Here is a 24,856-nt window from a genome sequence, read left to right as displayed (position 1 = left end):
AGTATTTCCTACATATAGGGGTATAGAAAAAAGCAAATTATCAGTGGTGAAACAACTGTTAATTTAATATTCAATAGGCTTTCTGGGCAAACCTCATTAATGAAAAGGCCATTCTTTCTCTCATCTGAGGGAAAACTACTCCTGAACTCCAAAATACACTTTTTATCACATGAAGGAGTATGGGCGTATATGTTAGACATTTCTAGGTTTATAGTTACAAGATAAGAGCACATAATGTCATTACTGTGATTTATTACTGTGCACTGGTTCAGAATTCTTTAATAAAATATATGCAATAAAGAAAAGGTGAAAGAAAAATATAATGAAACTAGCTTTTCCCTATTTCAGCAAAGAGCTGCAATGACAATCAATTTAATTCCTCGGGAAATAAACAGGGTAGACCAGTCATTGTGAATGATTCTCTTTACCTCTGTAAGGAATATTGAAGAAATATTGAACAACTTCGCCACTGCTATATTTACAGCTGTCAAAGCTTGTATAATTAGTATATACATATGAACAAGAATGAGGCATGAAATCCCATTACAAATGCAAAAAGATTTAAAGATCTACAGCCAATTTATTTTTCAAAGAAAATAAATGCATTATTCCCCCCCCCTGCCAAATAATTGATCACTGAACATCCCAGATTTCACAGAGTAGAGGAGTAAATTTATGGTCATTCACTCTCCAGGACATCAGCATCTCGGCGTGGTGATGGTTAAATGTCCTTAACTCAGTGAGGCGACCCAGGAGGCAGGCAAAATGTTGAGGATTTGCGGGCTGGTGAATCTTGCACAACTTTTGTAGAACTTCAAGCAGTGGTTCCTGCAGCCTTTCTACAGCTTCCCTATCTTTTAGGTATTGTCGATCTATTTGGGGATTTAAAATAGGAAAAATAAGCATCCATTCTGGCTAATATTAAACCCAGCTTCCCCCTCCCTTTCCTTCCTCCTCCCTCCTCTCCTGCCCACTTCCCTCTGCCCCTTTATAGGGTAGCAAGCAGTAGGCAGGTCACGAAAGGCCATGAACACCTCCAAAAGCTCATAGAGTGAGTTTGGATATTGAGCCTGAGGTAGTGTTAAAAGGTAAATCACAGGGCTGGGTCACAAGGTCAAAATCTCTTAGCGGGCAGGGATCTTGCTTTCTAACTCTACTGCACTTTCCGAAGCGCTCAGTACAGTGCTCTAAGCAGAATAAGCGCTCGCTCAATCAATCGATGGAAAATCCTGCTGTCAGCGTGGAACGGCTACTCTTCGACAGCTCCCAAACTTAGTGTGTGAGCTCGATGAGCAGGGTTTGGGAGTTGTGGAGTCAAGCAAGAGGTAAGCAAGACCTTTAGATTCGGGCTCATTAGTAACTTCGAGGTAGGACTAATGGTCAATTACTTCAAATTCAGCTGTTGCTCTCTGATTTTAAACATAAATTCAGTTTAAGCACTTAGTACAGTGCTCTGCACACAGTAAGCGCTCAATAAATACGATTGATTGATTGATTTAATGCTGTTTATCACTGAATGATTGTAAATGAAACGCTGAACACCTGAAAGGCGAATCATAAACATTTCCTTATTTTTTTTACTCTATTTTCCCTAAGATGATTAAGGGATGAGGTTTCATTTAGAGAGTACCTGGAGATAAGATTACAATTGCTGTAAGCAAAGCATATTCTTCTTGGGTCATTTTCAACTCTCCAATACTCTTATAAAAACTAAACATAGGAGTAATGTATTCATCGGATATACCTATGGGGGAGAAAACAATTTGTCTAATCGCATAATGTACCAGAGGCTGCAAAGCATTGAAAGCCTAAAGCAACATCAACACAAAAAGCTAAATATGTGATTTCAAAGCACTCGAACCCAACATTGATAAACTCTAATCTTAACCTTTTTTTAGGTACTCTTCCTGATCTGTAGAATTAAATAATCCCTTTCCTAAATGTCCTCATTGATTCTACAGAAGCTAATTCACGGTCAGCTCGGTGCCTAATTTTTTTCAAGAAAAATTATATTCTTTAATGGGTAGTAATCGACATTAGATTTGAAAATGTGATGATAAAAAATTATTTGATTAAATTAGGGCTTCAAGAACACAAGAGGGGTTATAAATTGAAAATGGTCCAAAAAAAAGAATCCAAAATCTTTTCTAATATTAAAAGTGCAAAAGTAACATTATATTCATGACAGGCTTTTTCTTTTTTATACCTTTTTTCGGTTCTTTGCAAGAGACTAACCTCGCTTCTGATTATGTTATTATACAATTAACTAGCATTTTGCCACAAGAGGGCGCTATATTATAATGTAACAACCATGAAAAGATCAAAAAAAACCCAAAAAACCCAGATATGTTTCCTGAAAAGTAAAGATTATTATTGTCATTTCAGTTGTCTAACCAATAATAATAACAATAATAAAATCCATTTTGGCAATAGCTAGAACAAAAATATTGGCTGTGTTTGCCTAGGATAAACCTCTTGACTAAAATATTTAACAATTATGCATTACATCAGAGCAAAATGATATCCTCTAGATCCAAGAATTAATCTTGACAAGTTGATAAGTAAAATGAAGATGAAATTATATTTTTGGCTTATGCCTTACAAAAGGTCATTGACGTCTTTCATTCAATAAAATAAAACTATGTTACTTATCTGTTGAATTATAATGTTTTTAGCTATCAAAATTAATTTCCAGACTTGTAAGAATGAAAAAGACTTCGGGTTTTTTTAAGAGTTAACTGTGAAAAAAGGTCTGAAGAATTAAGATATTTTAGAAACATATAAATGAAACCACATCCTTGGATGTGTAAGCATTACTTTGCTAGTCAGTTTGCTTACTATTTCCTCCCATAAAGTTAACTTCCACTGTCATGTTTAAAAAACTGTCTTTTTCCACCAAGCACAGAATTTGATGCCTATAATGATATTAGTTACATATGCTTGATGACATGAACATAATCTATCAATTGCAGTAAGATTTCTAACGTCACTTTACAATGATTAGCCTATCAAGGGCCATATTTAACATAAATAAATATGCTATGTATACACACACATACTTATGTATTCCTATCAGAATAGCTATATCTGAATACAACCCATTTAAAACATTATTCTATTTCAAAGCATTTACTTCAGTTGTGTAGATCAGAGTGTGCCCAAACAAATAAAAACTTTAAGGGTCTATCTGTACTTTAAAATAATTTTAAAATATGGAATAATAAAATGAGTTTAGCCAAAACATCTAGCAATCTTGGTCTAATATTTCAAATCTTTGGCCATGAAAGTGGGTCCTTGATATAATTTAAAATTTAAATACTGTCATTAAAGCCTTGATAATCATAGCAATAAAGAATAAGAACTCATTCGGGAATTAGAACAGTTCTACACTTTCATACTATCCAGATAATTTAACCAAAATGTACACAGTGGCTCAACTGTCCAATATTTCAGGTAAAAATATTTTTGAAGCTGAATTAGCAAATGATATATTTTTCATTTCCACTTACCTTTTCGGGCATAAAGGTACTGGTAAGTTTCCAGTAAAAAGAGTTTGTAAGCTATATTTAGAAATACAGTAAGAAGTTATAAATGAAATTGCTAACACATTAGAATTGTGTGGAAACAATCCAACCCATTTGCAGTTTGGCATCTAGGTCTGAGCATCAATTAACATGCATAAATAGTGCAATCTTCATTCAATGAAGCTCAGAAGACAGTATCTTTGTATCTATAATTGGGTTTTAATAATGGCAAACTTATGAAAGGATGGGAAATTTGAGGAAGTCAAAAGAAATGTATCATCAGAAGGGTTCTGAAGGCATAGAGAAAAACTGCTTTGAGATATGACATGATTCTGGAAATAAATGTATAATAAAATTGTGTACTACATTAGCATATGAATTACAATTCTTCTGAAAGGCCATTGCCACCAGATAGCAGGGTGTTTTTTTTTTAGCCCAAGCATTTTAAAATTCAAACCAGAGAAAAAAATCCATAAATATTAATAAAATGAGAACAAACAGATGACTAAACAGTTGTGGGCATATGAGTTCTAACATTTTTGTGTTGTTACAGAAACTATATATAAAATCAGAATGTCTGATTTTTAGACACTCATATGGCACTGACTGAGGTGATTTGTACATTTTGTACCTATGGTCTTGTCCTCAGACAAGTCTAAATCTTTCGGATTGACTCCCCTGACTTGGCAGAATTGCTGCTAATTTTTTCCATGCTGCCTATTCACCTTCTCGATCCAAATGATCTAAATAGTCTCTGACAATATTTTATTTTATTTTATTTTTCAGGTTAAAGTTTCATTTTACTTTGGGATATGTCTTTTTCTTTTCCCCTCCAGAGTTTTCCCCTTCAAAAATTTGCCTCCATTTGCTATTTCAAGAGGGACTGTGGGAAAAGTGTTGGCACTGAGCAGCTCGGGTCCTTATACCGTTAACTGAAATCCTTACCACTTTTGCGAATCCTTTCTTCCAAGAGGTCGACGTGTCCAGCGGGAAGTTTCTTGTTGAAAATCTCAGCAGAACGGAGAAACATGGCTTCTACTGCAGAACCCTTCAACAGAGCAATTTGATCTTCATGGTCCAGAGTTTGAAATCCTGGGGCGAACCACATCAAACAATTAATATTCCTCCCAAGTATCAGGAGAACAACAGCGACACTATCATCGACAGCTAACCATCCTGTCTATTTTCATACAAGGATCTGAAATATTTTTTGCCAGTGAACCAAATTATGCAATCACTGCAATGGCAGCTTCCTCAGTATCTCTCAGTATAATCAGTATAATCAATCATTTCTTGATTCAAGACAGAACATGTGACATGGAGATTCTTCTCGGTCCTCTTCCATAAACAAACTGGTTAATATCCTTCCAGTTCTCCTTTTCCCCAGCCCTTTCATCACCCCTAACCCCAGTTTTCATATTGGGTTATCTTGTTTTGGATAAGGAGATAGTGTCTTCAACTCGATTAGCATATAACAAATTAAATTCCTCTTTCAGAGTTAATAAAGAAATGAGGGCATGTGAATGTTTCCGTGATATGTGAATACTTTCTCTCCAATATTTATGAATTTCATGTATGTCCATCAAAACTGGCTTTTGTTAAAGCCAGTTTTATTTTATTAAATACCATAAGGGAAGAGTGAGGGGTGGATTACTGCAATATTTCTAATAAAGATTCCAGGTTAGGAAGTTGCTTACTAGCTTAAAATACCACTCTCAACACATGCGAATGCATTCTAAAAACTACAAAAGCACTAATGACTGCTGAAATTGGAAAATGTGAAGCCTCCCAAACTCCAAGTATGCCTCTAGAACTCATGAATCAACGTGGCCTAATGAAGAGCATGGGCCTGAGACTCAGAGGACCTGCCACTTGTCTATTGTGTGACCTTGGGCAAGTCACTTAACTTCTCTGTGCCTCAAATACTTAATCTGTAAAATGGGGATTAGAACTGTGAGTTCTATGTGGGACGGTGTCCACACTGGACAGGGACAGGGTCCAACCTGATTAGCTTGTATCCACTCCAGTGCTTAGAACAGTGTCTGACACAGAGTAAACACTTAACAAATGCCATTAATATTATTATTTTCATTATTAATAATGATAATAAGAAGAATTTATAGTTAAACCTGACTAGGTGTTCTTTTTGTTTTCAAACATGAGATCAGACGCTCAGCCACCTTGGCTTCTCATACGCGATCTAAAATCATTTCCCACTTCTCCAGAAAAATAAAACTCACTAATACAAGGCCATTTTTACACATAACATAGGTTGATAATCCCATGAGGAGCATACCTGGCAATTTTTTTGTGAATTCCACAAGAATCTGGACATGACTGGTAGCCATTTCTGTTAAAATTAGAAAATTTTCTTCGGCACTAAATTCTTCCTTTAGCTAAATTTAAAAAATATAGAAAACAATTACCTAATAGATGTGGAAAATATGTGCTAAAGCAAAACCATGAGGAAGAGCATGGGAAACAAAGCAGGGTTGACTGGTGGAAAGAGCAGGAGCCTGTAAATCAGAGGACCTAGGTCTAATCCCAGCTCATCCACTTATATCTGCTGCGTGACCTTGGGTAAATCACTTAACTTTTCTGTGTGTCATCTGTAAAATGAGGATTAAGACTGTGAGCCTCACATGGGAAATAGACTGTGTCCAACCTGATTAGTTTCTATCTACCTCGGTGCTTAGTATAGTGCGATACATAGTAAGCACTTAACAGATACCACTAAAAAATGAAAAAAGAGAGCATGAACTGATCTCCCAAAACTATACTCCAAAATTTCAGCTAGGTATATCTCATAAGGCTTGATGGCAGTAGGCATTTGACATTTTACTGCTTAATGGATAAATATGGCTTTGATTTCTTATTTAATTTTGATTCCCATTTGAAATCTATTATACTGGAAAATTCATAGCCACATCCAATTTGTGGAAGCTAGTGAAGGCTGGTAACTTACGTATTTTTAAGCACCATACTTACAATTTTATTGGCTATTTCCTGAGGCATCCTCTGTTTGCTGTATGAATCCATGATATAAAGCAAAAGATTCTGTTGATCTGGGGTAAGTTCTATTTTCTCCTATACTGGCCAGAAAAAAAAAATATATCCAGTTTTTGTAGTTATCAAGTAAAAATAGAGGAATAATTTATTCTGAACAAGGGTTAGTAGATAGTGAAACCACAGTGGAATAAATGCTTCAACTTTCCACTTCACTTTGCACATGCAGATGCAACCTGATTGTCATTTTTAGTAGAGGAAGCATTTCTAAATAAATTCGTTATGATCTTGTGTGACCTTGGGCAAGTCAATTAACTTCTACGTGCCTCAATTTCTTCAACTGGAAAATGGGGATTCAATACATGTTCTCCTCCTCCCCACTTAGATTGTGAACCCCATAAGGGACAGGGATTGTGTCCAACCTATCTGGTATCTAACCCAGCACTTTAGAACCGTACTTGACACTTAGTTAGCACTTAACAAATACAATAATAATAATAGCAATAATAATGATCTGAAAACTCAAGAGACATTATTTACCTGAAACCACACCTTTCATTATTTTTTCCATTTCTATTCAATTGAAGTACTAGCAAGAGTATAGGAAATGTAGCAGATAGGTACAATTCATATCTAAAGGCCTCACCCCAGAATCTCTACCCAGAGAGAATTTTCACTGCAGAATCTCTTCTAGAGAAGACTTTAAACGTCACCCGAAACCCACCGAATTTCCATTACCAGATGGATGAACTGAAAATTAGTCTAGAAATGGTAGGGCTTCTTGGGGGAAAGACTTCCAAATAGGATTTAGAGCTACTAGAACAGTGGTTGATAAGTGTTCAGTTTCAATTTCTCCCCGGCTTCTCTCCTTGGCGTGGCCCCAAGATAAGTGTCAGGATTTCAGGGGGCTATTTAGGAAGGGGGTCTTGGGGTCCCTGGCCAAGAGCTGGAGATGGTAGCACTGCCAACTGCTATTGCACGCCTATTTGGGCTTCCTGCCATGATTGGGAAGGGACACTTCCCAAGGCCCATGGCTAGTTCATGGTCCTCATTAGGCAAAACATACTGCTTCTGCGTGGACAGGGAACACCAGGAACATTCGGTAGGGTTAATAAATTTGTAGGGTTAATATTAAGGTTACAAGAAGCCGCACAGCCCGGTGGCAAGACCAGGAGATCTTGGGAGTCAGAGGATGTGGGTTCTAATCCCGGTTCCGCCTCTTGTCTAATGTGTGACCTTGGACAAATCACTTAACTTCTCTGTGCCTCAGTTACCTCATTTGTAAAATAGGGATTAAGACTGTGAACCCCATGTGGGACAGGAACTGTGTCCAAACATTATCTTGTATCTACCCCAGGGCTTAGAACAGCGCTCGGCATGTAGTAAGTGCATAACAGATATTATTATTAATAATAATAATACTGTATCAGGAAATAATTCATATTCACACCATCCCCTAAAGTCATAATTAAATCTGATTACCCTGAATGACTTAGTTGTAGATGTCACTTGTTTCAGGTCAGACCCCTCGCTATCTTCATTGGCTGTCTGATCAGAGGGCTGTTTCACATTTTTTCTCAGGCGTTTAGACTTGCATTGTATTTCTGTTAATAAACCTGAAATATTAAAAAGATGTATTTACGGGATTTAACAGAGACAGAGGATTAATACTCCATGGCAGAAACCCCTACTAAGCCTTTGAAGGGCCCGATTAAATAAACAAATATCTCTATACATATATATTGCAACTTCAGGGCAAATAAGGAACATTTGAGAATTGAGAAGCAGTGTGGCCTCATGGATAGAGTGTGGGCCTGTGTGCAGAAGGACTTGGATACTAATTCTGGCTCCACCATTTGTCTGCTGAGTGATCTTAGGCAAGTCATTTAACTTCTCTGTGCCTCAGTTACCTCACTTGTAAAATGGGGATTAAGACTTTGAGCCCCATGTGGGACTGGGACTGTGTACAACCTGATTTGCTTTTATCTACTCTAATGCTTAGTACAGTACCTGGCACATAGTGAGAGCTTAACAGATTCAATTAAAAAAAGGAAAATGGAACCAATCACTCAAAAATACACATGTTCCTTTCAACTTTAAATGTACATGGTGTGGCCTATGTTTTCCTCACATTTATAAAGACATTTCTCAAATTGAAAAATGGAAAACCTAACTTGATCTTTTCAATCTTTTGGGAATATGCAGGAATATTCAGGGTTGAAGAGGTGGGATGAAACGAAGTCACAGTGATTTCTTCTAATTCGTGGACATCTTTATCTTTCTAAAATCTCCAACAGCAGGTCCAAAGTAAGTCCTTGGAAGTAGCCCAGGCTCAATTATAACATTCAAGGTGAATGTTAATTTCATTATTAATATCAATGAGTACCAGGCAGATGGACGAGAGTGGTAGAAAAAGCGAGTGGGGTGTGGTCTAGTCAATTTTGAGGGGTTTATTTTGTATGTTTGTTTCTCTCTGGGTTATGGTTGGGTATTTCTATACAGGATTGGTGTGGCTTGAGAAGTTGAAGCTTAAAAAAATGAAAACAAGGTACCAAGCAAGATAAAAACTGAAGATGGTCACTAAAAGGCTCCCATTCCTCAACGTGAAAGTTAAAGAGCGAAGAGCCGCACAGTTCTGAGTTCGAGAAGAAGGGAAATGTCAAATAAACCCAAGCAGAGCTTTGATGTTTGCAGTTATGAATGTTCATGCTTTAAAGCAATAATTATTTTAAAGTTGGGGCAGGTTATTAGAGTTAATTAATAATGACTGGTTTTGCTTTGAGTCATCCTTTCTCCATCTGGCTAACAAATCCCCAAGATAGCTTTACTTTTAATTTAAGTTCAGGTGTTTCATTCTTATAATTGGTATTTTTTGTGGTATCACTAAAGGAATCAGCTAACCATAGTTGTAAGTACATTTTCCACAGTCCTTTTCCCACACCCACCAATATCCTGCAATACTCCATCAGCTCATAAAATAATGCTGAACATAAATCTTTCTCCTGGTGGTGATGAAAATACAGCAAACTGCAGAAAAGGAAATCTGTTAAAAGCAAATCACTATGAGCAACATGTCATAAGCATTCAATTTTCAAGAAATATTAAAAATATTGAGTTTATTGAAAAGGTATAAAAGTAAATATGAACATAGGACATTATCTTGCATAGAAAACTCAGATATTACAAAAGGATAATAGTTGTCAGTGTTCCAAGCCACTTAAAACAGCACTAAAATGCTGTTTATTTTCCCCTCACTCCATAATTTCTTCCTCTGGAAAAATCCTGTTGCTTTCTGTGCTATTATTGAGAACAAAAGCAAAAAGATTCTAACATAGTCATCAACCAATGAAACTAGGAAATATTTTGTTTTGACTTTTTGTAGCTTTATATTTAAGTAGTTCAGAAAGAGTGAAACCATAGAAGTTTATTCAACTCTTCCTCCTTTTCATTCTTCCATTACACTTTGTTTCCAGAAGCTGATTGAATCAATTAGAGGTATACTAATTTCAGACTAATTTTTTCCTCTGTATCTTACTGCACATAAATGATTTTGGTCTACTGTTGAACCAGTCCAGATTATAATAAACATTACATCCTGAAATGCATTTGGTAGCTTGTAAAGTACCCTCATCACTTCTTTTAGAACACATTTATGTTTAAATTATGAGCAGTATAAGATCCCCAGTAACCAGGTCAGTGTTTCCATTGCAAGATCAAATTCAAATAGCACCTATTGTTATCTTTTGTCTCATATGTACAAGATAAGAAAATGATCAGTTCTTCTAAAAGTTTCATATGTCCTGAGATGGTATTATTTACACTGCCCTATAGCTTTTCCTTGTGCTCATTCATTCTTATTGATCACCGAGCCTATCCTTGCTTCCCTTGGATTTTTGGACAATAAAACTGAGATCACTTTCCTCCAAGGCTTTTATTTCACTCTACATTGAACTCAGGGAATGTTATCATCCACTGGGTGGAATTTGTTGGTACATTTACATACCATGCAAGAAGATGGCATATCTCAGAATCTCTGGGCTCTGTTAAATTTACCAAATGAAACATTAATTATATGATACTTGCATGCATTCCAAATATTGATGGAGATTATTGTTTCTCACAAAGCCAACAGTTAATTCATCATCTCTATCTGATGAAAGGATAAAATTATATTAAAAACTAGGAGTAGATTAATTTCCTGTGCGAACCTATACAAGCTTCTAAACTACACTAAAAATGTGCTGAATTCTCAAGATAAATGAATTAAAAGTTCTATTTAGACAGTCCAGAAGGCTTTCATACTTTACAGAGCCCTTTCTATTAAAACTTCCCATCTACATTTTCCTTTTCCAGAGTGAGTCTTTGTTTTTGTTAATTAAATCAGACAGGGCTTCAAGTTTGCAGCTATCATGATTTCTTCCAGTCTAATAGCTTTGACTTTATTCGGTTTGATTGAAATCTTCACTTTTAATTACATAACAACTATGAGCCTTGTCATTACACACTCCCAAAATCCACACAGCTTTTAAGTCCAAATTACACGAGATGAGTAAGCTACTCCTTTAAAGGAAAGTCAGACCATGAGTAAATTTCTGTTTTATGCCCCCAAAGAACTTCTGTCCTTCCCAATACCTAACATATACCTAGGCATTCTTGCTCTCCTGGAAGGAATTGGCCTTTTCAGTGACTTTCATTACAATTTGAGTCCTTGGTGAAAAATACCTGTATACATACATTCGGCCAACATCCCCATCTGTTTGCATTTCCGGAGCCGACACTCTTGACACTTTCTCCTCATGTACATGTCCATCTCACAGTTCCCTCCATTTTTGCACTTGTACACAGCATTTTTCGTTATACTTCTTCTGAAGAATCCTGTGAAAGTAACACTAAAACATGTAAAAAGGTTCTTAGCCGCTTCAACCAGAAAAAATCCCCATCAAGATAGAAAATATTCCACAAGTCTATGGTATTGCATTAACCCTTGGAATGCGCCAGACGGCCTTTTCTGAATTGGGGAGATCATTTCAAGTTTCCACACTGTCTTGTCAAAAATCTATGACCCCTATTTTTATAGTGTAAGGGGAAAATAGGATTTTAGGCTGGTTTAAACCAGAGAGAGTTTAATCTGGTTTAAACTCTAGGCACCCTCAGACACTAGAGCCAATCCAAAGATTCCAGGAATTTAACATCATCGCAGTGCTCTTCTTCTGGGCTGGTTCTCTCCAGGTGGCTATGCAGCCTGGTGGAGCCAGAAATTGAGCTACTTCATCTGTAAAATGGGGATTAAGACTGGGATCCTTATGTGGGACAGGAACAGCAGAGTATGAAATATACTAGGTGGGCTCCTGGAAACAAGATTGGTTTCCCGTGGAATTGCTGTCTCCTTTTCTCTACATTGTAAGCTCCTCTTCTAGACTATGAGCATTTTAGGGACAGGGAACGTTCCTGCCAACTCGTACTGTGCGGCACTGTACTCTCCTAAATTTACTGAACACAATAAGAGCTCGACACCATAGATTGACTGATTGATTGGCTACCAGCTCCTCCTGTTTACTGAAGGTGGGTTGTTCCCTGTCAGGTATGTCAGGATTTCTGGAAGAATTGGAGTTGGGGCTGGAGATCCATGACTTGCCTCACATTCATTTTATTAGCCTAGAATAGTAATAATTAAGTGCTTGTTATGTGCCAAGCACTGTGCTAAGTGCTGGAATAGTTGCAAGAAAATCAGATCAGACACAGTACCTGTGCTCACAGTCTAAGAGGGAGAGAGAACAGACATTTCATCTTCATATTACAGATGAGGGAACTGGGGCACAGAGAAGTTAAGTGACTTCTTAACTTGACAACAGGAGGCAAATGTCAGAATCGGTATTAGAACCCTGTTCTTCTGACTAGCACTCGTGTGATCTTTAGACTAGACTATATTGCTTCTAATGATGTTAGCTAATGCATTTATAACGAACGATTTTGAAGGGACCGATTTCAGGGAAAATTCACATTTTTTTCCCAAGAAACATGCTTAGCCATGTAGGTATGGCAATATTCTCTTCTATATTATCCACCTAAAGCATACTCACAATAAATTAATAATACAAAGGAGTCTGCAGTTTTTCAGAGAATTTTGTTGCCTCTTTACTTCCCAGCTGAAAAATAAGCTTCCTTCTGTACAACTCCATGGTTTGCATCAAAGACAGAAATTTCAGGCTAATAGGAGCATGCCAATCAATCAATCAATTAATCAATAGTATTTTTTGAGAGCATAATGAGGTGACTAAAGACGGCAGTGGTTCTCCACCTTTTTTACTGCATACCGTCCCTTCCTTGTGTTTCATCCATTTATCAAAATAGAAGAAAGTATGGTAAGGTGACCAAGTTGTTGATCTCCTCTCCAGTCGTGAAATGATGAACTTAGAAGATGGAAGAGGAGATGAGGGCACAAAGGTAACACAAGGAAAAGATATCAACAGTTTCATGTTTGGGGAAGGAGATTGTGTAAAGGAGACATGCTGCTGTTAGCCAACAGCTATTTCCAGACTGCTTGACCTCCTCCTGACTCCACAATAGCCAGCCTCCCTGGAGAGTTCCAAGTCCAACTGAGAAACACTACACTAAATCCATCTCACTAGATCCATCTTGGCCGGTTTCGCCTTTGCCCACATTCTTTCCCATTTGCTAAAAGCTGTCACTGAACTGCCTCATCTGGGAACAATAGCTAGGTTGTAAATTGGCATCGGCTGGGTTCAGTTAAAGCAAAGGTTTAACAATCTTTCTAGTCTGAGGAGCTATAATAATAATAATGACATTTGTTAAGCGCTTACTGTGTGCAAAGCACTGTTCTAAGCGCTGGGGGATATAAGGTGATCAGGTTGTCCCATGGGGGGGGCTCACAGTCTTAATCCCCATTTTACAGATGAGGGAACTGAGGCACAGAGAAGTTAAGAGTCTTGCCCAAAGTCACATAGCTGACAATTGGTGGAGCCAGGATTTGAACCCATGACCTCTGACTTCAAAGCCCGTACTCTTTCCACTGAACCACTCTGCTTCTCTGGAATAGAGGGGGTAAAATCTGCCTATATGTTTCATCAGACCATCCTACATCCTACATCCATTCGTTTCTCCCTTTTTAGGAGGTCCCCTCCTAGACTGTGAGCCCACTGTTGGGTAGGGACTGTCTCTATACGTTGCCAACTTGTACTTCCCAAGCACTTAGTACAGTGCTCTGCACAAAGCAAGCACTCAATAAATACGATTGATTGATTAATAGGCTCAGGCTTGCCACGTTTTATGAGTAGGGTCAACGGTGAGTGTCATTGAGGTCTGAAGTTACTGCACTATGACAGTCTCTTTGTCATGACCTGAAGTGAGTAGAATTCACTGCCCTCGATATTATACATCAAATTTTGAGGTGATACCATTTTTTCCAAAGTGGAAAGTGGAAGAACTACTTAAGAAACAGTATGCCAAGTATCCTGTCACTAGCCAAGTGGCAGAGGTGTTGGAGGGATGGCTAAACCACAAATGTTCTGTATCAATCTGTGTCAGCATATACTGATGTCAGTTCTCCTGAGATAGGTTTGGAGGAAGAAGAAGAGACTTTCATTGCTAACAAAACTTAATGTTGTCCGCTCCCCACCATGGAGCTGTTAGTGTCCACAGAGGATGGAAAATGTGAGGAGAGAAAAAATAGGGTGCCCAAGCAGCTGTTGTGAGGTGAATTGAGGCAAACAAGCAGAACACATAAGCACAAAAGGAAGAATAAATGATTAAAAGGCACAGTAAACACCATCCTAAACAATGTGATGAAACAATGGTCTGTTTGGAGACCACCACAGCAGATAGACCAGTCTGAAATATTGGCTGAAAACTCAGTCACCTATTTTTAATGACAGCAAATAAAAATGCTATAATGCCATTTTTGCCATATCTGTCAATGCAGATTATCTGACAGCTCACAGGACTCAGACATCAGTCTACGAGGATCTTCTTTACAAGACTCAAATTACTACAGTTATTGATACTGAAAGGCAGATAATGAAGATCCAGTTATGAAATGTGCTTTTTAAACAAGGAATTGAGAAGTCAATGTTTAATAGCTGACAGATTTGTCTCTCTCTTTTTTTCAAAAGAGTCACAAGGAAGCTGAGTGATAATTTGGCTCATTCTTTTCCCCACGTGAGCTGAGTCAGAAACTATAATTCAGATTTTTATAGCTGAGCTAAACATTTCTCTCTGAGGAAGCAATGCTATATTAACCCTATGGCATTTAATAATTTAAATGTGTTCCTTATTTGACACCAGTCTACACACAGACACATACACACACACAGACACATTCACATATTGTTTGTTTTTGTATTATTATTCTTTGGAATTCATTTCAATAGGGTTCAAATGAAAAAATCTAATTTGCAAGTGATTGGAAATAAAATTTTCTCAAAGAAGCAGGCTTCCATACCTGTCATGATTTCCAGCTTCTGAATATCTGAGAAACATTCTGCTACCACAAATTTTATATCTAACTTCTTTAGGATTGCATCATGATTAGCTATAGACCGAATTTAATATCAAATAACGAGAGAGTATCAGAAAAAATGAGGTGTTGCTATGAAGCCAGTTTACCAACACTGCCAAAACAGCCATTTAATTACAGCTTCACTGCAGGTGGGAGTGGGGAGTGGAGGCACTTGGGGGAATTAATGGCAGCCCAACATACTAATCAGTTGCTATACAGTGTGCTAAAATGTGGGAGTGGTGGATGAGGAGAGGAGATAAAAGAGGAAAGGACCACCACCAAAGACTGAGAAAACCTGATAATGTTACAATAAAATTTTATTTCTAACAGTGTAGTGTAGCCAATCTGGTGTGAGGCAATTAAGAGTGAAACATCAATCGCTCAATCCATCAGTGGTATTTGTTCAGCACTTATTGTGTACAGAGCACTGTACTAAGCATTAAATGCCCCTTTCTGAGAATTATTTTTTCATTTTGCCGTTGAAACTCCTTCAGCTCAAAGTTGGCAAAATTATCCTGAAAGTGACCTGACATTTTGAAACTAAAGAGGATTACTTCCGTGAGAAAATGTATCAAAAAATCCCCGGGTTGGTTTTGTATTCATCTCCGTGAAGTGCAGTGACTGCATAAAAAGTCAGAATAAGTAATTTAGCAGCAGTTTAAATTTTAAAAATAACAACACTTCGTCTGCCTGAGAGAGGTAGGTAGAAAGTACAAGGGAATGGATGTCCAATCCTGTCTGTCCCTTTAAAAGATCTGGATAACTTTATAAATACACATAATAGAGATCTATGTGATCAGGTACTCTAGAAATAGCTAGATAAACTCTTTTTTATCACCAGAATGCAATTCAACAAATGATCTCATCTAATATATTAACTGTCATCTTAGTTGAGGTCATTCTCCCCTCGAGGATAAGCTGTGCTCCTAATTCATTACTGCACTAGGAGGGAAGAGAATAAAATACTTTAAAGACATAAGCAATCATGCCCATGAATCAGTTAAATTAAAATTTCAATACCGAGGGAAATAAAAGCCTTGATGTGCCGTTAGAGATTCTGAATTGAACAATCTTCAAAGTTTAAATTGGGGAGTGGAAAGAAAGGCCACTTTCCTGTGACCATCAGTTACTCAAGTGTCAGGCCTATGAGCTAAAATGGCCCAACACGTAATTCCGGATTGCAGGCAGGCAATCCTGAAGAAATGCTTTTCCACAATAACATGATAATCTGTATGATTTGTTAACCGGGTAAGTTTGAACAAGACCTTTAGAGCAGCTAACCCATTGTCAAAAGTATCAGTAGATCCAAGAAGAATTTGGATAAATTCATGGTCAAGAAATCCCAAATCATCATCATCATCAATCGTATTTATTGAGCGCTTACTATGTGCAGAGAACTGTACTAAGCGCTTGGGAAGTACAAATCAGCAACATACAGAGACAGTCCCTACCCAACAGTGGGCTCACAGTCTAAAAGGGGGTGACAGAGAACAAAACCAAACATACTAACAAAATAAAATAAATAGAATAGATATGTACAAGTAAAATAAATAAATAAATAGAGTAATAAAGTAATAAAGTAAAGTTAGAGATGTTAGGTGTTGAAGTGGAGTGATAGATAGTTCAACCGTAACCATGAGGATGGGGGTTACATACTTTTCTTTGAATCACTTTTTTGTTGTAAATCGTCAGTCAGGATTTTGATCTGGGTGGATCCCATCATCTGACCCAACATGGACATAAAAATGGGGCATCAAAGTTGCTCACTTTGTTCATGTATTGCTTGTTTAAATAAAGTGAGCTCTCCCAATTATTTTTGAGGAGCAACATTGGCCTAGTAGAAAGACCAAAGGCCTGGGGACAGGAGGACTTGGGTTCTAAACCCAGCTTTGCCAGTTGCCTGTTGTGTGACCTTGGGCAAGTCACTTTACTTCTCTGTGCCTCAGTTTCCTCAACTGTAAAATGAGGATTCAATACTTACCTGTTCTCCTTCCTGCTTTGACTGTGAGCCCCATGGAGGACAGGAACTGCATCTGCCCTGATTAACTTGTATCTGACCCAATGGTTAGAAAAGTGCTTGATGCATAGATGCCCTTAACAAATACCATAATAATGATGTTAATTATCATTATTATAGTCTGTTCTAAAATTGAAATGGACATGACTGACACTGACCTATGTTGAAATTCAGACTGTTAACTTCCATTCAGCTCCTGGTAGGGCGTTTTTTGTTGTTGTTGCTTAAGTTTGAAATTTGAATCACTATTCATACTGATGTCAGCAGAGTTCCTATGTGGTCTTTATTGATAACTGAGCAGAAGGAAAGGTCTTGATTTAATCTAATGTCAAATAAATGGCAGTTATTTTTGGCTCTGCATTATGTTATTTTGGTTGAATTTGGTATTTATTATGGTTTAAATCTGAGAAATTCCTCATCCGAGTGCCAAAGCTATGAATACATGCAATCTAGAAAAAATGTTTTCAGATATTTGTTGTGTCCCTTGGAAAAGTATTAATTTGGAAGAAGTATATAGAAACTACCTTTATAAGAAAAAGCACACATTGTGGTAGTTGGGATCTGAAACATAACACAATTTACATTAGCAAGTGTTTTAATCAACAATTGCAATGAGGTTTCTAATTTGTTCCCTTTTTTTTCTCTCAACAGCTTATTTTTCCAAAATGTCCTTATTACATTTTAAATGCAAGCAACCTTCACTAATGTACTTTCATCGTTACGCTTTCTCTTATTTGAAAATTTGAGACCTAGAAATTCGTTTTCAGATGTCCGCATCATTTTAAACTACAATGGAAAGCGCAGAAAAGGGAGAAAAAAAACCTCATTTATGTGTGGCAGGGCTGTTCTTAAATCTATACTGATTAAGAAAAGTCAACTCAAAATATACCATATTCTATTTGGAAGTATACTTTTGAGACAGTATTTAGGACAAGAGCTGACCTTCAAAGAATATAAAATCATTTTGGATACAGCTCTGCATGACCTCCTTGTAAAGTGTGTGACCAAGAGTGCTGCGGACATCATGGGTGTTCCATAGATATTTGTGGAAAAGAAGGAAGAAAAAGGAGAGGGCGGAAAGGAGCATGAGCAAGAGAAGAGTGCTGTTAATGATGATGTATATGTTGCCAATTTGTACTTCCCAAGCGCTTAGTACAGTGCTCTGCACATAGTAAGCGCTCAATAAATACGATTGATGATGATGATGATGATGATGTAACACCTGTGCTGAAACTTTGTTATCGTTCTACAACTCTGCCTCTACCTTACCTCGTGTTCTCTCCCTTTGTGAGTTACAAATGATGCAATTAGTGCAAATTGGGTAGCATGCCTTTGTCCTAGTTCTTCCGTCAAAGGTGACCAAAAGATATTCTTCCTTGTGAATGTTTCCTCTTGCCTTTATCACTTTAATTCCTATCTGTCACCAAGCTCTTGTTTTAGGCCCACTATACTAATTGTACTCCTCGGCAGAATCCGCTTGTAGTAAAGTTTAAGCCCCCATGGAGGCAGAACTGTAGTCAGAAGGCTAAATTAAGATTAGGTGTCTAATCTCAGCAGCTCATTGACTGCCTCAGTTACCTCATCTGTAAAATGGGGATCGAGACTGTGAACCCCATGTGGGAAAGGGACTGTATCCAACCTGATTTGCCTGTGTCCACCCCAGCACTTAGTACAAAGCCTGGCAGTAAGTGCTTAACACAAACAATAATAATAATAATATAGTCTATCCTCTCTTTCACTTTATATTCAAATTAAGCTTTTGTTTCAGACTTCTGTGGTGGTTTGATAATGATTTTTCCTTGGTTCCTCCACCTTTTAAGTTAACAGACTTAAAGAATACAGAACCTAACAACAGTCTTTCCTTACTATATAGTGCTGCTCTATCATTTTTCTACTTAAGAATAATGGTATTTGTTAAGCGCTTACCATGTACAAAGCACTGTTCTAAGCTCTGGGATAGATACAAGGTTATGAGGTTGTCCCACGTGGGGCTCACAGTCTTAGTCCCCATTTTACAGATGCGGTAGCTGAGGCACAGAGAAGTTAAGTGACTTGCCAAAAGTCACACAGCTGACAAGTGGTGGAGCTGGGATTTGAACCCATGACCTCTGACTCCAAAGCCTGCGCTCTTTCCACTAAGCCACACTGCTTCTCTGTACTTGTGAACTGAATTCATCTCTGAGGTGGTTGACAATTCCTCATTGCGTGGATTATTAAAATATTAAAAATTAATGCCACCTGGGTTCTAATCATGGCTCCGCCACATATCAGCTGTGTGACTTTGGGCGAGTCACTTAACTTCTCTGTGCCTCAGTTGCCTCATCTGCAAAATGGGGATTAAGACTACGAGCCCCATGTGGGACAAACTTGTTGCCTTGTATGTACCCCAGCGCTTAGAACAGTGTTTGGCACATAGTAAGTGCTTAACAAATACCATCATTATTATTAAAGTAATACTAACAATATCCTGATGAAGAATTTTTAATTTTCCCATCATGGGTGGAGTTTTTTAGGAAATACTGTCTTTTGAAGCAACAGGCCAAGGGAGAAGTAGCGAGGGCTAGTGGAAAGACTCTCATCTTGTCTTATGCTGGAGAGTCATTTATGACCTATAGTGACTCCATGGAAAGAGTATCTGTGTTCTAATCCTGGTTCTTACACTTGCCTCCTGTGGGATCTTGGACAAATCACTTAATTTGGCTGTCTCTCAGTTTCCTCAGTGGTAAAAGAGTGATTCAATAATTGGCCTCCCTCCTACTTAGAATGTGAGTGTTAGCTGATTAACTTTTATCTACCCCAGTGCTTACTACAGCGTTTGGCACATATTAGCCCTTAAGAAACACCACAACTATTATTATTTTGAGTACTGCGATAGCAAAGTTCGCTACAACTGCATCTTTTCATTATTGTCCAGTGGAGCCTAAGAAAAATGTCTTCATTCAAATTTACACACTATCACTTGATGGTTCTACAGAGGCAGACAAATCAGTGGAGGTAATTGTCGCCATCCACTCTAATCTTCCCTAAAATCCACCTCTTCCAGAATCATCAAAAATACATTGAGAGGGAAGGATAGGGTGGTGGCCATGCTGATGGGAAATAGTTGGGAGCACCATTATCACTCTAATCAATCCTTCTTGGAAGTTTTTTTTTTTTTCCCCAGGGACACTCTAGCATCATCAGTAGCACTATATGTAGAGGGGTTGTGTTCTTGCTCACCTTTTTGAGATTGGGGAGGTGGACTAAAGCACTTTAAAGAACGATATAAATTAATATTTTAGTTCATCCAATCGTAAAAAGCAGCATGGCCCAGATTCTAATCCCAGCTCTGCCACTTGTCTGCCGTGTGACTTTGGATAAGTCACTTCACTTCTCTGTGCCTCAGTTACCTCATCTGTAAAATGGGATTTAGGACTGTGAGCCCCATGTGGGATAGGGGCTCTGTCCAACCTGATAACCTTGTATCTACTACAGCACTTAGTACAGGGTCTGGAACACAGTAAGCGCTTAAAAAATATCATAAAAAATGATGCTATTAGCCAAGATTTCACATGAAATAGCATCCCGAAAGAGGAATCTGCAAATGTTTTCAGACTTCTTTTCCATCTTCATCCAACTAACTCAGTTAGCCTTTTGGGCTTTTGGTGCCAAACTTAACAGGAGAAGTCAATCAAGGCAGCAGCTAAGCCTAGTGGAAAAAGCACGAGCCTGGAATTTGGAAGACCTGGGTTCTAGTCCTGGCCTGCCGCTCATCTGCTGGTTGCCCCTAGTTGACCAGAGATGTCACAACTTCCTTGTGCCTCAGTTTTCTCAACTGTTAAAATTAAGATTCAAAACTGTTCTCTCTCCTCGTTAGACAGTGAGCCCCATGTGGGACAAGGACTGTAACCAACATGATTAGAACAGCATGACACATAGTAAGTGCTTAATAAATACCATAATTTTAAAAAACTCATTCACTTTTCTAATTAGTGCCTTAGTCAAGTACATTACTTACATTAATCTTTAAGATGATATACAGTACCTGAAATGGAATGATCTAGAAACCCAACATGACACATTTGAGACAAAAGTAACTACATAGAAACATGTGTTTCTAGGAGTAATGCATGACATGAGTTCTGTGACGTAGACTACTGAGAGCTTGTATTTCTGTCTTATTCCAAAAAGCAGATCATTAGAATTGAGGATGGGAAATATGAAATTGTAACTTACTTCAAACTTTCTTGGAAAAAAAATCTCAGGTGTTTGAATATAGACATGCTTGTATGAATGCTTCATACATTTGTATGTTTAAACTGCTTTCTTGAGAGTTAAAATAAAATTGTATAAAAAACGCAATATCCAATACAACTTGATTGTGTGACTTTGCTAATGATAATTCAGAGAAAAATGTATTCAATTTGTATTTATTTTACAATGTTCACTGCTTCTTTTTAGGGCAATCATTTGTGTCAGTGGACAATTTCATCATGACTCAAACAGGTTTTCCTTTCATGTACCTAAAACAGAGACTGAGATCACTCATACTATTTGATGTAGCCATGCAGAAGGTTTCAGCGATGTGTTAGCAAGCAAGGCTTTCTAATCTCGCCATGTCTAATCCAAATTTCCAGCAAGAATGATCTTACCTTTACAACCCTCACAAGTCAGCGCATTATAATGATATCCAGAGGCTTTGTCTCCACAAACCACACAAAGTTCTTCTCCTTTTACTCTCCCTGCAGATGCCCCCATTCGGGACTTCTTGATGACAGGCATATCCACAAACTCAGTCTCTCTTGTGAAGATATTATCAGAGGGTATTCGCCTGAGTTCGTACATTCCAGGAGAATACCATTCTTCAGGCTGCTGGGGATAGAAACCCAAGTTGGAATAATAAGACGGTGAGGCTATTTGCTGTTGAACTTGAGGGAATTGTAAATTGCCGTACTGTAAATAAGGCATTCCATCTGGATCTTGCCCAAGTGGATCTGTTTGCTCTGTAATTATACCTGAAACAGCAACAGTAAATACGTTAACATAATAATAATAATAATAATGTCATTTATTAAGTGCTTACTATGTGCAAAGCACTGTTCTAAGCGCTGGGGAGGTTACATGGTGATCCCACAGTTGTCCCACGGCGGGCTCACAGTCTTAATCCCCATTTTACAGATGAGGTAACTAAAGCACAGAGAAGTTAAGTGACTTGCCCAAAGTCACGCAGCTGACAATTGGCAGAGCCGAAATTTGAACCCATGACCTCTGACTCCAAAGCCTGTGCTCTTTCAACTGAGCCACGCTGCAACATGAATTCACTGTATAAACGAGTCCTTCATATTTTATATCTATTCAACCACCAGGTAACACAAAGCACATAATTTAAAAAAACCTTTTCATTTCTGAAAAGTCTCCAGCTGAGGCTCTACCAACAACCAAAACATTTGAATTTGTAAAACCATTAAATGACTGTTGGTAGAAATAGAGGTTAGAAAACCAGCTCTTCCCAATACTCTTCCTGACATTCAGGATAAAACATGGACAGATGTCAGCAATCACTTGCTTGGTGATATATTTAGTCCTTATATCCACAGCTAGGCCCTCATTGCTCTTTTGAATCAATCAATCACTATTTATCGAGTGCGTACTGTGTGCAGAGCTCTGAACTAGGCATTTGGGAGAGTGCAGTAGAGGTGAAAGACATGATTTTGGTACTATACTGATGCTATAAACCTTGACTAAACATTTTTTTTCTCACAATACCAGTTCAAACATTTTTTGAGGCTCTAACTCATCCAAGAATCCATTTTATTCATTGTCTTCCCTTGCAGGAAATGTGTCTGTTAGTTGTTGTACTATAGTCTCCCAAGTGCTAAGTACAGAGCTTTTGCACACAGTGTCTACAAATACAACTGAATGAATGAATGGTAAAAATCCATCATCTCTACCTTTCTACACATTACTCATAACCAGGATTTCCCAGCATTTCCTCATTTCACAGAGAAAAGGGACCATACTATCACCTCAGTTTACCAAAATGTAATCTTTCCAGTTATTTCAGAGTCCAGTTAACATTTATTTGGGTACTGAAAAATCCAGAACATTGCTAACTATTAAAGGAACTCCTTCTGAATTAGAATCCAGGCAGGAAGTGATTCTAGTTTATGTATAAACTGTTCCAAGCACTTCTTTTAATACAACACAAACATATCATGTCTACAGGTGCATAGTGACCATCAAAATATAGTTTAATTATCATTTAAAAGCTCCTGTGATATTGCATCTATAGCTGCCTTTGTTTTACCAAAAAAGATGTTCTTTCAATCAAACTATAGGTGATGAATCCTTCCATTCTCTGTCACCAATGAGAATATAGTGGGAAAAAGAGATACGTTTTTAAATGACTGGATTTCACAGATCCAAATGTAGCCATTAGGTTTCAGTTGAAGTGACCAGGAAATTGGACTGCTTACCACATTAGTCTATTGGACAAACCACTCTGATACTTCAAGACTTAAAAGCTAATAGCAAACAGGGGAAGCAAGGTATCCTAGTGGAAAGAGCATGGGTCTAGGGGGACTCATGACCTGGGTTCTAATCCCAACTCTAATCCCACTGTCTGTTGTGTGACCTTGGGGAAGTCACCTAACTTCTCTATGCTTTAGCTGCCTTAACTGTAAAATGGGGGTTTAGACCGCAAACCCTATAAGATCCAGGAACTTAGTACAGTGCCTGGCACATAGTAAGTGCTTAACAAGTATCATTTAAAAAAAAAAAAAAACTGTCCATAAGGCTTGGAAGGATCTTAACCATTTGCTTCAGGGAGTAGCTTGGAAAATAGGCACCGACAGTCACCTACCTTTAGCTGTCTTCATGCTAATCATTTCCATGCCAAGTCCAGAGGAATTTGGGCTGATTTGAGGACTCTCTGGTATTAGGTTTTCTAGATCCTGTAGCTGCATGAGCATTCTTCAGCTTTACTCATAGTAACTGAAAACGGGAACTTCCTCTGAGACCTTCCTCTAAGGCTAGGTAAGGAGTGACACAGGCCAGAGGTTACTAAGCTTACTGATTAACTTCATTACAGGGCAGAAAATTTGTCAGTGAGATTGTCAGGGGGCCAAATGGTAAAGCATGCTCTATACCATTCTCTAGGACTTCCTTCTCAAGGGCAATTGCTAGAATTAAAATTCTGTTCCATTGTTCTTCTATATTGAGTTTTTTTAAATGCGGCAAATTAGTATCTGTTTGGGCAAATCATTTGTCTGGCATAATTTTCTGAAGGGTCATGGTTTTATTATAATCTTGGATCAATGTTTAAGCTTTGGGTTTTGAGCTAATTATATATATAGCTCAAATATATATATAGAGAGAGAAGCAGTGTGGCTCATTGGAAAGAGCACGGGCTTTGGAGTCAGAGGTCATGGGTTTGAGTCCCAACTCCGCCACATGTCTGCTGTGTGACCTTGGGCAAGTCACTTAACTTCTCAGACCCTCAGTTCCCTCATCTGTAAAATGGGGATTAAGACTGTGAGCCCCACGTGGGACAACTTACCTTGTATCCCCCTAGCGCTTAGAACAGTGCTCTGCACATAGTAAGCGCTTAACAAATACCATTATTATTATATAAGTTTTTCTGTCACATGAGCAATTCTCTTTGCCGCTGTATCTCAAATTCATAGGAATTCAATTAAGCTTTGGAAATAGCCATTCACCTAGTTGCCAAGCAAAGAGAAAAAAAATTGATTTCATTGAATTTTTTTATTCGTGTAACCCAAAAGGGAGAGGATCTAGTAAAATATGTGTGAGCTG

At 37.9% G+C, this 24,856-nt stretch overlaps 1 protein-coding gene across 1 annotated transcript; it reads right to left on the bottom strand.

The window, feature by feature from the left end:
* Nucleotides 1-467: 467 nt before the first annotated feature.
* On the bottom strand, nucleotides 468-24,050 carry NR1H4 (nuclear receptor subfamily 1 group H member 4). Its single transcript, XM_038756705.1, has 9 exons — nucleotides 23,904-24,050; nucleotides 21,694-22,056; nucleotides 11,265-11,405; nucleotides 8,013-8,146; nucleotides 6,513-6,611; nucleotides 5,821-5,920; nucleotides 4,470-4,616; nucleotides 1,631-1,744; nucleotides 468-872 (listed from the first exon to the last, which is right to left on the bottom strand). The coding sequence occupies exons 1-9, from the start codon at nucleotides 24,010-24,012 to the stop codon at nucleotides 634-636; spliced, it is 1,446 nt and encodes a 481-aa protein (XP_038612633.1). The 5' UTR covers nucleotides 24,013-24,050; the 3' UTR covers nucleotides 468-633.
* Nucleotides 24,051-24,856: the final 806 nt, after the last annotated feature.

Source organism: Tachyglossus aculeatus, chromosome 14 (genome assembly GCF_015852505.1).
Source record: "Tachyglossus aculeatus isolate mTacAcu1 chromosome 14, mTacAcu1.pri, whole genome shotgun sequence".
NCBI lineage: Eukaryota > Metazoa > Chordata > Mammalia > Monotremata > Tachyglossidae > Tachyglossus > Tachyglossus aculeatus.
This window is presented reverse-complemented; position numbering and strand designations above follow the sequence as displayed.

Excerpts from the sequence above, each read along its gene's own strand:
- NR1H4 (XM_038756705.1), bottom strand. The coding sequence starts at position 24,012 with ATGCTCATGCAGCTACAGGATCTAGAAAACCTAATACCAGAGAGTCCT. Across the intron at positions 8,147-11,264 it reads GATGGGGATGTTGGCCGAAT|GTTTATTAACAGAAATACAA; the intron begins GTATGTATACAG and ends TTAATATTTCAG. Across the intron at positions 1,745-4,469 it reads AGAAAGGATTCGCAAAAGTG|GTATATCCGATGAATACATT; the intron begins GTAAGGATTTCA and ends TCTCCCCCATAG.